Source organism: Labrus mixtus, chromosome 9, assembly GCF_963584025.1.
Source record: "Labrus mixtus chromosome 9, fLabMix1.1, whole genome shotgun sequence".
Lineage (NCBI taxonomy): Eukaryota > Metazoa > Chordata > Actinopteri > Labriformes > Labridae > Labrus > Labrus mixtus.
This window is the reverse complement of record NC_083620.1, coordinates 19,410,030-19,424,900: the sequence shown is the minus strand read 5'-3', so window position 1 is coordinate 19,424,900 and position 14,871 is coordinate 19,410,030. Positions and strand designations below refer to the sequence as shown.

Genomic DNA, 14,871 nt, shown 5'->3' with positions numbered 1-14,871 from the left:
ATGCTCAAAGCAACCAGCCCTAAAACAATATCTTGGAACAACTTCAGTACTTTTTTGTTTAGATACATTTTTTTGTCTTTTAATGCCTTTATTTTAGAGGACAGGACGGTGTAAGAAAGCAGAAGGAGAGAACGGCGGGAAAGGAGCAGAGGCTTGGAGTCAAAACCCGGCCGCACGATTGGAGGGGCGCGTGGCCTGACTACTTCACTTCCAGCGCCCTAACCTTCAGTACTTTGAAAAAGACTTTCAGCGTGTCACTGTGCGTACCTGAAGGCTTCGATGATGTAGGAGGTGACTGCGGCACCGCCTTCATGTGGGTTTGACTGCCAGGTGAGGGTGACAGTGTTTTTGGTCACCTCTGTCACTACAGGTTTCTGCGGAGGCCCTGGGAGCTGGATGAACTCAGAAACTTTGGAAACTGATGAAACTCCGTCCTCTGTTATACAATCAAGAAAAAAAACAAAAAAAAAACATCCTTGTTACATCACAAGAGAAAAATAACTCTGATGAACATTTGGGCTTTAGTGGATTGGGTTTCTTCCTATTACAGCTGAGACTCTTGTGAAGAACATTGGCAGGGTGAGTAGTTTCTTGAGAACCGAGGTGTAGTGTGAGAGTGACGGAGTGTGAAGTGTAACACAGAGACATGAGTGTGAGTGGTGTGAGTACCTCTGACAGTCAGCATCCCACTCCAGCTTGACTCCCCTGTGGGGCTCGATGCCACGCACGTGTACATCCCCGAGTCCATGTCCTGTTACACAAAAGTCAACTTTCTGAGACAGACACCCCATAACTCCAAAAAGAACAAATGCTGCAAGCACCTCTTGATGTTTGAACGATAGTTTCGATCCACTTCAGTGACTTGGTTTACCATTTTTTTCTCACACTTATATGTGTCCCTAGTCTGTCTACAAACCCACCAATTATGAGAAAAGTCCATCCTCTTAGTCTTTTAACTGCTTCACTTCTCAGAAAATGTGTGCTCAAACAGTCCGTTTGGAGATTTTCCCTTCATGACATCACAAAGGGAAGTAACTCCTCCCCCAGGTGGGTGAACCTCCCACAGCTAGGTGTTTGTTCTGCCCTCTGAGTCTGCCTTTTAACCCTTAACTTTAGCGCATGAAGTGAGAAAGCCGAAGACACAAAGCCCTTCCAGAGGGGCGTGGTCAAACACAGCTCATTTGCATTTAAAGCTATAGACACAGAAAACAGCCTGTTCTGAGCAGGGCTGGAATAGAGGGGTTTATAGCCTTGATAAAATACAGGATCGGGATATTTGGCAAAAAAAACAACTTTACAGACATGTTTTGGAGAGCTCTGAGACTTATTTAAGCTTTTTGAAAATGTGTATAATATGTGACCTTTAAATGATAGATTGGTATTATCTTACTGACAAAAAAAGTCATACAAAAATCCACAGTATTTACATGTTGCCTGTTGGTAAAAGAACTACAGTATTACATTTTAAGCAATAAAGGGTACATTTACATAATAAAGAAGGTGCAAATATTCACTCCCTTCTAACTCAGTTGTTTTTTGTTTCCACACTACAAATGAAATCTATGTCTTTAGCCACCTAAAGCTTTATCTATGTCATCTAATTTTCTTGTAGTTGAGAACAGTGATAGTGATCTAACCCGGACCACACTGGGTCATAAACCCTCCCAAAAATAAATCAGAGAAGTCAACAAAAAAACTCCATAGAGGGAAACAGAACTGCAGAGTTGGGTGATAACTCTCTCAGAGATTCAAATGCCTTATCAAATGTAAATTTTATTTACTGATAATACAAAAGAAGACTGATAATAGCAGCTTACACTATGTGAAGGAAAACATCATTTGCAACTGTTGTTTAGTTTTGCCACCAACCTTTAAGTAAAAGTATTCAAAGCATACTTGAGATATGCCATTTTTCACTCCAGTCCTTGTCACCTCAGCTCTAAAAGCCTCACAGCTACAAACCATGAGGCAGCACATCTCCCTCTACTGTTCCTACCCTCATGTTTCCATTATGAAGTGTACATGTATGCTTCACTGACACTGGTTGGTGTTCTCACACAGCCCTGCCCTGGCTGAGAGCCAGTCTGCTGGAACCATCATCAGACCATATGAGATCATCCTCCGCAGTGTTGACCTCTGGCTGACAGACAGAAGGCTCGGCGGGTGGTGCAGGTGAACTTCTTTAGATGACTCAAAATACCGTTGAAATATTGATGGCGGGCGGGGGCATCAGCAGGGTAAATATTTTTAGTTGCTCACTCGTCATCTCCATTTCCCCTCCCTTGTCAACCCCCTTGATGCCACACTAATGCATCTCTTCTGTTCCATTGAGCACATTGGCATGGCAGATTTCCCCCGCCTCTGTGGTGCAGCGGGCCGAACTTTAATTCTCCAAGTTTGCTGAGCACCACAGTCGAAGACACAGGAAGAGGGAGGAAGTGAACAAGCGTACAGTCCCAGGCAGGAGATTTAATTAAAAGCCGGTCAGATGATTAATCATCCATCGCCAGTCAATTAACTGAAATGATGCTGCTTTTGCTCTGTCCTGCCTGCACCCGCTGACCTCCAGGTGGGGTTATAGCACAAACAGGGCTTCTGACTGCTCCTCCTCCATCAAAGCAGAAGACATTAGCATTTGCAAACAAGCACCTTCATTAACTATACAACCAGACTAGGCATGAGCACGTAATTGTGTTGGAGAGATATGAGCCGCCTTAGAGAGATTGGTTCTTTGAAACCCAGCCTCACCTTAATTTTACGAACAAAAAGAGGAATTTATAATGGAAAGGAGAGGGAGATAAGTTGCCAAATGGGCTGCAGAAAAAGTCAAAAAGGTTTGAGATCAGACAGGAAACTTTTCTTTTGTAATTTCCATCAGTCACAAAGTCAGTCTTTCCTTCAGTTTAAGGACAAACACCTGTCAAAACACCTCGACGTTATGCCCTTCATTTATGCCTTATAAATGACGCTCATTTAATGTAAACACATACACACCTTTATGTCTGCGATTTGCAGTGTGCCGTTCTCCATCAAGGTCACCCGCGGTTTATTTCCCTGAAGCCTCTCTCCCTCCTTCTCCCATGAAATCCTGACTGCAGGCCCTCCGATCACTCGGCAATGCAGCTGCACCGTCGCACCCCTAGACACCGTCTGATTGGCTGGGCCCTGGCGAATAATCGGTGGGACACGACCTGAAGGACCTGGCAGTTTGAGGGCAGAGGAGGCAGAATATTATGTTGATCAGCTTTAAAGTGAAGAAGAGTGCAGAAAAACATATTTTGAAGGCACACAAAAGGCCTATAGAAAATGAGATTATGAAGCTGCCAGCCATTGGAGTGCAAAGGGTGAAAATAATTTAGCTGCTTAGTAGGCAGAAAACAAAAGGCTGCACAAAGAGAAAAAAAAAAAGAAGCTTAAATCTGGTGCTTACAAGCTGCCCGGGGAAGAACATTAAGCCAGAAATTCATTGCTCATCCAGCATGGGGTCTCTGACTGACTTTTTTCTCAGTCTTTATGAGCCTTAATGTTATGCACCTACTTAGTAATTAATATGCTTTCTTCTCATTAGTGTAGAATAAAGAATAAACCTCCCCCGAGTGCAAACAAACGTGACTGTGCTGCAGACTCACCTCCCTCCACCTCCAGCAGCGCCTTGGTCAGCACACTTCCAGCCACACTGATGGCCTGGCAGATGTAGAAACCTGAGTCCTCAGGGTGGACGTCTGTGATGGTCAGCTCTCCGCTCATGGAGACAGAGTAACGGCCAGACTGTGATGGGGGCTGCCCGGGGAATAACAACATCTAGGCACACAACAGACACAACAGAAAATATTAGACCAAAGATACATAAGGCCTATCCAAATCAATCAATAAATCATTTACTCTACATCAAAGAAAACCAATATCTATCCATTTTGCGCTGATTTAAAAAACAAACAAGGAAGAACCAAATGTTTTCCTTAATGAAAGACTTGAAAACAACAATCTTCATTAAACATTAGTGATCTGTGTTGGTAGAAAATGTGCTATCTCTTTAACAATGATATTGATCAATGATTTATTTCTTTAACTTATGTCAATACTGTCCATTTACAACTCTGTTTTTGTACATTTACATTCAACCTTTCATATTTAATCTTCCTATTTAAGACTAGTAATGCTTAGTTAAATCCTGGTTGTATATATTCACATTCTTAGTTTTGATATTTTTTAGTACTTATTTACTTTGTAGTTAATATTATATTGTGTTTAGATTGCTAACATTGTGTTTTTTACTCATATTGTGTGTTTGGATAACCTGCTGCTGTAACGCCACAATTTCCCAGTTTGGGATCAATAACGTAATTCTATTCTATTTACTGTGATCAATGTCAATATATTTGTGACATTTAATGTCCACAACTCAGTCTACAAGCATTAACAACAGACTAAAGCAACAATAAGAAGCCAACCATAAATCCAAAAACTTGAGATGAATTGATGAACTCTTTCTGTTTTCTCATTTGTAGGTTTAAATGATTAAACATTTATCTGGAGCACATTTCCTCAACTAAACTTAGCCAAACAATCGCCTACAGCCATGTTTGAAGTTCTGCAAGGCTGTATATGAAAAGCTCACATAACTATGCTAGCATGCAAAAAAATGCTTATCCTAACCTAGCCCCTAGCTAAATGAATGTTAATATCAGCATTTATACATGCCGGGTGTTGATTGTAATGGTAATGCCTATGTACAGTAGAATTATTGGTTAGCAAGATAACAGAGTAGCCTATAAGCATGCTTACATTTGCAAATTAATGAATTAAAAGTAAAGTTGAGGCTAAAAGGAAAAACGTACATTTTTCAGTCATAAAAGTATTGTACAGATGTTTTAACCTTATGCTAGTGCTACATTGAAAGTAAACAGACATAGATCTGTTCTAAATTTCAAGACAATCTATTCAGCAGCCAATTCATCTGAAAGATATTTCAGTCTGGACTGTGGAACAAATAATGTTAAGTTCTCAACTGGAAGTGACATGGTTGTTTTTATGTTTCACTAACAGACGTTTATATGTCTCGTCCCGTACTATTTTTCCATAAGGGCGATGTGAACAAGGGGGAAGGGATGCACATCAATCCATTCAGCCTTCCATTTCATTCCTCTAAGAGGCTTAGACTTCAGTGTAGGGACAAGGTTATAAGGCCACAGATAATCCCCCAAATACAGCAAAAAGCTCGACAAACAGCCAAGCCATGCCTCAACCATCCTGCACACCAAAGCTTATTCACAAAATCTGTGGCTGAACTTCCTGTTTTTACCAAGACTAGCTTATGAAAAAAAATTCTGAAGGTGCTTCAACAAGTCAGTGATCCCAGCTGCTGTTGAGCAACAGGGTATTTATAGTTGTGTACAGTGTGAAAGGAGGACAGTGTGTTTCTGCAGGTTTGCCCTGAAGATGAAACTTCCACACCTGGCGTACTTCCTGCCACATCTCCTTTCTTCCTTTCTACTTCTTCAACACCTCTTTTCTCCCCTTCACTACTCTCTCACTCTGCGGCCGCAAGAAGGAGAAACATTCCTCGCCAACGCAATACCGCAATGCCTTCCAACTCTTTGTCTCTTCTCATATCTTTGAGCCAAATGCAAATGTGCTGCACTATCTCTTGTTCGCCTCTCGCCTGTTCCGCTTGCAAAAAAATGTGTTTTAAAAAGTGTGGGCCACTAAATGGAAAAAAAAGGTGTTAGAAAAAGTAGGATTCAATCAGATAAAACCTGTTCGTGTTGCAGAGTCTTTCTCACCTTTAGTACAAAGGAGGTGTGAAACAATATGAGTAAGGTTTAAAAGACCCAATGCTTAAACGGTGAGCAGATGTAACCATACAATGATTTGAAAACAGAAATCTACTGTACTGAATGAGTCTACTGCTGCAGTATACGGGTCTAGAGAAGTACTTATTCCCTGCTCCAGCTTCTCACCTGGCTGCCCTCTTTCTGCCAGAAGATGGCAGGTGGAGGGTTTCCCGTGGTGCCGCATTGGAAGGCAACGCTCCTCCCCTGGGAGGCGATCTGATCACGGGGCTTTGTAGCAATCTGAGGAGGAACTGAAGGAGAAAAAAAGGAGAGGGAATACCCATTACAGACCTTATCTTTGAAGGAAATATATGCTACTTTATCAGTTCTGATGATATTATATTTAAACAGTTGTGGAAAAAGAATTGATTCCCTTTACTTTAATAAAAGAACCAATACAACAATGTCAAATTATTTTAAGGCATTTAAAGCTCCAGTGAGGAATTTCAGTTCACTTTTGGCACCCTCTGTGGACAAAGCAATACTTCTTGTCTCTTTTCTGGTCTTGTCCTTTACATGAGTAAGTAGTTTTTTTGACATAAAAAAAAATCCTGCTGAATTTTGCAGTTAAATGTATCACTTGTTGGGAATATCTGCAGTAGAAACGGCTTCAGCGTGATGTTGTCTCATCTGACACCTACACCTTGGCAGCAGTAACAGGCATTAAAAATAACTATATAGAAATAGTCAATCTGTTTGCATTTATGGGTCACAGAGAGGCATTCCTCCTGTCATTTCATTCTGTTTCATAACCACCAAAAACATCCTCTCTGGGGCTTTAAAATCTCGTTGAAGAACAAAACATTAACTGTATAATTTCATTTAAATGTCAAAACTAAAAGTTCTTATTCTGCATGAAAATGTCCCAACTGATAGATCAATCATAATTCAAGACATAATTTGATTGTTGACACAGATGATTCAGACTCTAAGCAGCATTTAAAGGTTGTAATTGATTTAGAGGGGGAGCTAGATTTATGCATTTTTGTCTAAAATACATGAAACTAACTCGGATTAATACAAATAATATAAGGAAAGACCGAACATAATTCTACTAGGACAAAAGTAGTTTGGATTTTTCAGTTATAGTTTTAAAACAGACAAGTAAAGGCATGTTGCCTAATCAAGTTCAGTCCAAATCCTTCTGCTTTAGTAAATGTGTTGCTACTCTCGATCACTGCTATAGGCCTCTTCTGTAACAATAAAACACTCATCAGCCCCCAAAGAGGAAAGATTTAGGGGCTGCATCTTTAACCTTCAGAGCGTTTTGATCCATCACTATACCCTCATCGCCCCCCTCATCTCTAATGAGAGACATCACCCCCTTGTCCTCAGAAAATAACAAATCATCACAGTGCACGGCCGAGCTCTACCGATGACATTTACTCGGTTATTTTGGGAAAAGGTCTGGGCATGAGCTGCCAATTTCCAGCTCGGGTCAGATCATTGCGTTAGCTACATCATCGCAGCCTCTGTAGATTTACACTGACCACCACCGCCTTCTACCTCCCCGTCTGAATAATTGGCTCACGCTTCCCGTCAGATGAGAGGCTGCTGCAGCCCCCGACCATCCTCTCCATAAATCTCTGCACACCAAATAGGCACACACACACACACACAAAATTTTTGTCTCAGTACACTAGAGATCTGAGTCATCTTTGTTGAGTCGTAATGTTCTCACTATGAGCATGTTCCCAAACACAGCAGACCTCTCACACCGTCATTAACATTCAACTGCTTAAATTATGTTTGTTATGATGCTGTAATGCCTTTAAACAAATCTGATGAGTGACTCTCATACAGCTTTTTTCCGATGACTTTAAGCATTAGACTCACCTTCGGGTTTCTTAATTGCATTTAGGAATACATTTATTTTATTTGTCTAAGTCCTTGTAATCGCAGCTTTTGGTTAGGCAACTTGTGTTGTTGTGTTTCTCATGGATAAAGATGGTGTTACACAGGATTGTCGTCGTGTTAATTTATTATCATTGTTGCTGATAACTTGCTTGAAATACAACAGGCGGTGATAACACACCAGCTGGTCAAAAAACCTGAATGACATCATATACCGGTTTAGTTTTCTACATTCTTCTCTTCTTTTTCTGTAAGGGAGTCAAAGATTTTTTGTCACATATTCATTTGGGTATAATTAAAATTAGTTCAACCTGAATGAAGACTTTTCTGGCATGTTTTTAAGACACCTTTTTGGTCGTAGATGAGTCATCTGCAGCCATCTAGCCAGAAATTGTATATCAAAGCAGGAGAACACGTGACTATCAAAATAGTAAAATCAACACAAGAGGTGCTACTACACTACCTCTAATAATACTATCAGTAGTAGAACGACTTACTGTTAGTATAGCTGCAACGTATAAAGAGTAATGATCAGCCTGTTGAAACCTGTTGTTAAATGTTATCTAAAGCTCCTCAGTATGATGTCATTGTGATGTCACCTGGCTTAAATGCTTTGTTTTTAGAGGACTTTGACATGGGGGTCAACTGGTCATAGAGGGCACCAGGCCAGCTGCATTACGGGAAAAGTTGGATTCAGTGTGTTTGGAATGTGTCCCATTGTAGGGATTCAAAGTCAGGACATGTCAGCCTTCAATGCAATTATTTTGATCATTTTTTTTCTTCTCTCGTTTCTACTCTGTCTCTACAGAGTTCCTTGATGTTTTGAAAAAAGCATTTCTAAATCGCTGAAGTACTCGTTAATATTAAGTGAGCACCATGTTCTTATTTAAAATTAAAGACAGAGACTTGAAATCACAAATCTTCAGATGTATTCTGAACGATGTAGCTGCAAATGAGGGAAGGATCTGCATTCACACTATCCTTACACACCCGTCTTTGCACGGCAGATGTGCGTTTGATAATAGTCCTTAATCTGCTGTGCATTAAGTCAGTATGTCTGCGACTTACTTAATGCCAGAGTGCAGCAACAGGCATGTTGTAAACATCACAGCGCCTAATGGAGGAACTTATTTACATCATTAAACTTGTTGATTGAAAAACCATTAAGAACGCCATTCAGCAATTCAAATAATCGAGCATAACACAAATGCATGTTTTAAGGAAGAATTAGATGGATGGTGAACTTACAGAGCAGGCCGACTGGAATGATGATAGGGTTTGAAACATGATGGAGAAAGATGGAAAATTAATGAGACGGATGACAAGCTGAGCCACAAAACAAAATGGGTGAAAGCATGGAAATGAGCCAAACATAAGAGGAAAAAAAAAGCAGACTGAACGCTGGGTTTGGATTTCATTTACACTGATAAAAGCATTAGTGGATGAAGTCGTCTGAGACAATTTAAACCGAGACACACAGAGAGAGAAGAAGGGCACAGGGAGAAGGGAGGAGTTGAGAGGAAGGAGATAAAGAGACAGGAAGAGCGAGGGAGAGAGAGTCATGTCTTATTAATACTGGGACTGCTCTCTGGCAGTGAGTTAAAGCACACATCTACCAAACATCTGTCAAATGGCGTAATCCATACGGTTTAGCATAAGCTCCTGGCAGCACTGCTGGACAGGGACTCACACAGATACACTGATATTAAAAACACAGAGCTTTGGACTGAAAATGGGAACTGGCTTTTGCATGATACTGTTGCCATGTGACTGAACGTTATGCATGAACATGGCTCTGGATATGAGAGCTTTTTTATGCATGCCAATGTCTGGGTGTGTGTGTGTGTGTGTGTCTGTGCACCCATATACAATATGCATGATGTGTTTCTTACCATGGACCTGCAACATGGCGGAGGCCTCTGTCTTGCCCACACTGTTCTCAGATGTGCAGATATAGGTCCCTTCATCCTGCTCCTTCACGCGGAACAAACGCAAGCTATTGCCGTTGCGGATTTCAAACCTTTGGAAGGAGAAAAGGAAGGAAGATAACATTAGATCTAACAGTGGAAAAAACACCATGCTAATCTACACTAAGCAAAGCAAATCTGCCAGTGGTACAAGATAATGTCATTTTCTGTCCTTGTCAATCAGCCTGTTGCAAGGTTTTTTTTTTCCCCCTCTTTCCAATCAGGTTACATCTTGAAAGTAGTGGAACAACGTGCCTTATCTGCCTCAGATGTTGTTACTGGTTCCAGGAAAATGTCTTGAAACAGTCGAAAATCAATTTGAAATGGGAGATTTTTTTTTACCCATGGAAGGATGGACTTAAGAAAACCGTTTTTTTTAATCTCCCAACAGAAGATGAAATATAAAGTTATGATGGACTTTGCAGAGGAGAGTTTTTTTTAAATGGCTACATACCAATGCAGTACAGAAGTCTCATTTTGGGATGCAATGAACTACATCAGTGTAAAATAACTCATTTTATTACCGACAATAACCTCTTTTCTGAGAGAATAAAGAAACTCTGTCCCTCCGTGATTCTATTTATTTTGAAAGATGACTGTAAAATCTGTTCTGCCTTGTCTTCTTATCACTGCCTGATATGTGAACACTATAGAAGCATACAAGACCATTAGATGAATATAAATTGTTTATTTTTGTCTTCACTGTCAATAAATCAGTGTCATTCAAAGATTTCACAGCACACCGACCAAAAGAGCTTTTGATAACAATTCCCATGTTCCCAGGATTCAGAGTGAGCGATATAATTCATGATTAAAAGTCAGCAGGATGTTTTTCTCTTCAGTTTGACATCGCTACTTATGCATGAATAGTACAAGATGTATCATTTTGTTAACAACAGGCGCCAAAATTAACACAAAATTAAAGTTTCTGACAGAAGTTTTAATCTTTTGGTATAATCAGTAAAAAAAAAAAATCGTTTGCACATTAGCATTACAATTTCTATTCTGTATGTAACAGTCACTTCTGAGCCTGACACTGTCTCTCTCTGTTTCAGTTCAGAACTGTTTCTAATGTCCGATGCCCTTTCCACATACAACAAATAATGTAGAATGGGAACAATCATCTTGGAAATAGGCTACTATACCCTATTTATAAATCTATATCATGTTATTCAGCTTGTCCCGTCCTGCCTCTTCTCTCTTCTTGACAATACTCAAAACCAAATTTTGTTGCCTAAATAACAAAAGTCTTGAAAGGTTTCTCGCGGGTCTGTTTTGATCTGCTTGTGGACGGGCCTCGTTAAAGACGTGTAGGGCATGGAAGACACAGAGCATGTGTCAGAGACTATACTAGCAGCAAGTACGCAAGCAGTACGTAGAAAAAGGGAGATGGCTTAGCTTAGCATAAGAAGCAGTGAACAGGAGGAATATGTCCACAGAAAGCCTACCAGCACTTTAAAGCTTACATCTTAAGTATAGATTAACTGACAAAATATGAAGTGCTACCTCTGCATCTCTTGTTTTAAGTCGTGACAACTATGTTTTATTTTCGTCTGAAGCCACGACTTTGGTACAAATCTCTTCATGAAGAAGGAGCCAAGAAAGCAAAAGAAAGAGAAGAGCTTCTGACTTCCAGAAGATGCTTTTCCAACTTCTCATTGTCTTCAACGTTCATTATCACTACATTTGTTTGTTTTTGTTGTTGTCATGGAATCTGATGTAGTTTCAGCCCCACTATCAGGGAATATGACTGAGAGATTACGTAGTATGTATGCAGTACTGCACTGCTAAACAAATGATAGCACAGATACAGTATTTCACTTCAGCTCTACATACAGCATTTCCTAACCTACATACATAGCAGGCCTTCTGTTTAATTCATGGCTGTGTAATGTACAGGTGATTGGTGATTTTGATGTTGGTACTGTATTATTTGTATCATCAAGTTTTAGAAAAATAAAGCGCTTGACAGTGAGAAGTGAAATTGATTGTATAATAGGCTTTGCTAAATATACATTATATTGGGTTAAGGTAGAAAAAGGATGAAGCTGGTCACAGGAGGATTCAGCCTGCTAATGAATCCTCTTTGGTCTTTTTCCATTTATGAATTTATATTAGCAGACTGACAGACAGGCATGAATTAATGAACAATTACTCCACATGTTTTCTGGGTCACATGAGTTTATATTCCAATACACCACTCCTCTCTTGTAACTGTGGATTTGGTATGCAGTATGATGTTTATGCATCACTTGTGTGACTCTCTATTGGCCTGTGCTCGTGTCTTTAACTCTCTGACCTCCCACGGGGTAGCTCCCCTTCCTCCCGGCGCCATCGCACTGTGGGGGGAGGGTCTCCATGGACCTCGCACAGAAAGTCCACCGTATCTTCCTCCATGACCACTTGGTTCACTGGCCTTCGTACCAGCACAGGACGTTCTACAGGAACAAGGGATGGTATTCGAGGGATTCGACTGTAAGTTTGGTTTGTGTTCCTTCATCAAGCCAACAGACAAATATTTACTCAATACACACGAGTAACTTACCGTAAACCACCAGCTCTGCAGGATCGCTGTCCCTCTCTCCAACCATATTTGTGCCCACGCAAACATACATGCCAGCATCACTCTTCCTGGTGTTAGAGATCATCAGTTTGCCCCCACGCATCTGAAAAGCAGCATAGTGAGATCAGTCTTCAAGCTCTTCTGAGTGATGGCATTAGATCAAAATACAATTTATCAGCACAGTCTTTAATGGAAAAATAATCCAGATCTGGAAACTCTTTTTATGAAATGATTTCATATTCAAAGACATTTGGTCTATTTGGTATACTTATATTTAGAGTTGTACGTTATTTAGTACATAGATGGAAGTACTGAACTCAAATAAAGTACATTCAACTATGTTATGAGACTTTATGCTGCTGATCCACTACAACTCCGGTCCCCACTGTTTTACTAGTATACTTCTTTTTTCGACAACACCTTACACATGAGCAGGATAATTCCATTATATAGGGTGTTTAATGTCTAATTTTACATAGATTTGTCTGTTTTCTCCAAATAATTCATGACTATCTTGGTATGAATATCACCTTACTAATACTTTTAATGCAGTTCTGAAAACCACTCGTACTTTAAATCAACCTCCTTAGTGCATGAAGAAATAACCTGAAGTATTGATAGAAGCAGCATTATCCATGTTTAGAGGAGTTCATTGGCTACAAGAGATGTCAGTCATCGGGCACAGTTGCGTGCAATTTGCCGTCAGAAAAGGGGGAAGCGCCTCCTTTCAACAAAGGCTCTTATTGGCTGTTATAGGCTGCTATCAGGTGTCAAAAAAAAGGTCAGTGGAATGGCGGCGTTTTTTTTATGGATCAAACCTGTTTGGATTAAATCTTTGGCCGCATTTAAATTGTGGGGACTCATTTTTGGTGGATTATTATGATCACGAAATTTCAGTAAATCTTCAAATGGTAAATTAAAAGACGTCAGACTGTCAGTCGACTATAGGTAAAATCTGACAAATCAGGCTCAACTCTGTAAATTGTAAGTCAGGGACAGGCCTACTGCAGATTAAATTAAATCTTACATGTGTTGTGAGGTAATTCCATTAAAGAGGCTAAATCATTCCCTTACATTGCTGGGTAATGTAGTGAAATTGTCAGGGATACTTTAAGCCATCATTTGGTTCAGCATTTGCTTCAGTGCACAACATGGAGTGTCTAAAGGGCTTAAAAGCTGTGAAAGCATTTCCACTTAGTTTTTTTTGTTTTTTTTTTATTTTATGGCTGCTTGGCTTGTAAAGCGTTTCAAGGGAACTCACAGAGATGCGGTCATCCTTGCTGCTGACTCGGACGTTGTTGCGTTTCCAGGACACAGTGGGCTCGGGGTGACCACGAGGAGGCACACACTCCAACACTGCAGGCTCACCCGCAGCTACCACCACGTCACTCGGGGCCTGGCGGAAATCATCTCTCAGGACTGAGGAGAAAACACACAAAGAAATCTAATTAGTTTCAGAAGCCCCGTCTGTGTGTCTGATGTATCTAAAACAAAGGCTGGAAATCAGATCGGTGAGCAGACACAGCACAGACACAAAGAGCACTACCATCGAAAGAAACACCAAACCGTCTTGGATATCATTTTGACTTGTTTTCTTAAACACCATCTTCTTGCTGGAAATTGCCTGAAAACAAGCTTATTGGGTGAAAGTCGATTATTGTGTTTGCATGTGCATGACTGCCCAAATCCCTGGCAACAACGTCCTTGTTAGACAATGCTCTAATGTTTTTCCAAGCCTGTGTCCTACTCTGCTGTCTCTCCTGACAGAGCAGATGAATAATGCACATCTCTCAGTCCAACATGAAGTAAACAAATAACAGCGCATTTATAATTTAGCTCATGTGGGTGAGGGAGGAAAAAATGGCCTTTGCGTTAATGAAACGATCGTGTCTCTGATTCCAAACGATTTCTGACAACTCTGCAACACTCTGAATTGAATCAAATCAGCTCCAAACCAGAAGAAAAGCTTCTCCTCGTGTCATCTCTGAAGTTTGCACTCCCGCCACCCTGTGGATGACGCCAGGATGAGGAGTCTTTGACACGGCCACCTCTGATATCTTCTAATCTTCTGCTGTGATTGACAGATGAAAGCCACAGCGTGAACTGTGAACTGGAGCTTTCTCATGAGACCTCCTGTGGGATGGAAACTTATACTCCAATGCTGACAGGCTCACATTTTCAAACACACACGCACATACACATACACACTCATGTCCGACCACATCCGGAAGCTACAGTGGAAAGGTTTTTTTTTTTCTCTACCGGTGTATTATTACAACATAATCAATCAATTCAACCTGCTTTACACTTTCATAAATATTTGAGCTATCTTTTCACACATACGTAGAAACATGCTGATTCCTTCCATGCACTTCTAAATCAAGAATTGTGTGTAATGACGCAGTTATGAAAGAGCATCAATAATCATGCACAGTAGACCTGTCCATACAGGGTGCTAAAATCAATTGTCTAGCGTTGCTTCATAATGCAAGGGGGCATGTTACAAGTTAAACCTAACCCCCCATCTCCTCCCTAACTCTCACCTAAAGCCACTCCTCCAAAACAGATGAACTCACTTGATGATTAATATTGCAGTCCAAAAAGGAGGTCATTGCTGTCTCAGTAACAGTATCAAACTAACTTTATTTTCATT

General features: G+C 40.5%; 1 protein-coding gene across 2 annotated transcripts in view; it reads right to left on the bottom strand.

Annotated features, from left to right (window-relative positions):
- The window catches only part of zgc:77784 (uncharacterized protein LOC402947 homolog), a 54,733-nt gene that overhangs the window by 19,306 nt on the left and 20,556 nt on the right, over window positions 1-14,871 (bottom strand). For both annotated transcript variants that reach the window (XM_061046695.1, XM_061046696.1), the window contains exons 3-11: window positions 13,480-13,637; window positions 12,201-12,321; window positions 11,955-12,093; window positions 9,581-9,708; window positions 5,961-6,085; window positions 3,630-3,801; window positions 2,995-3,200; window positions 670-751; window positions 268-436 (exon numbers count right to left, since the gene is read on the bottom strand). In XM_061046695.1, the coding sequence (XP_060902678.1) occupies window positions 268-436; window positions 670-751; window positions 2,995-3,200; window positions 3,630-3,801; window positions 5,961-6,085; window positions 9,581-9,708; window positions 11,955-12,093; window positions 12,201-12,321; window positions 13,480-13,637 (1,300 nt within the window). The remainder of the gene's footprint in view (window positions 1-267; window positions 437-669; window positions 752-2,994; window positions 3,201-3,629; window positions 3,802-5,960; window positions 6,086-9,580; window positions 9,709-11,954; window positions 12,094-12,200; window positions 12,322-13,479; window positions 13,638-14,871) is intronic.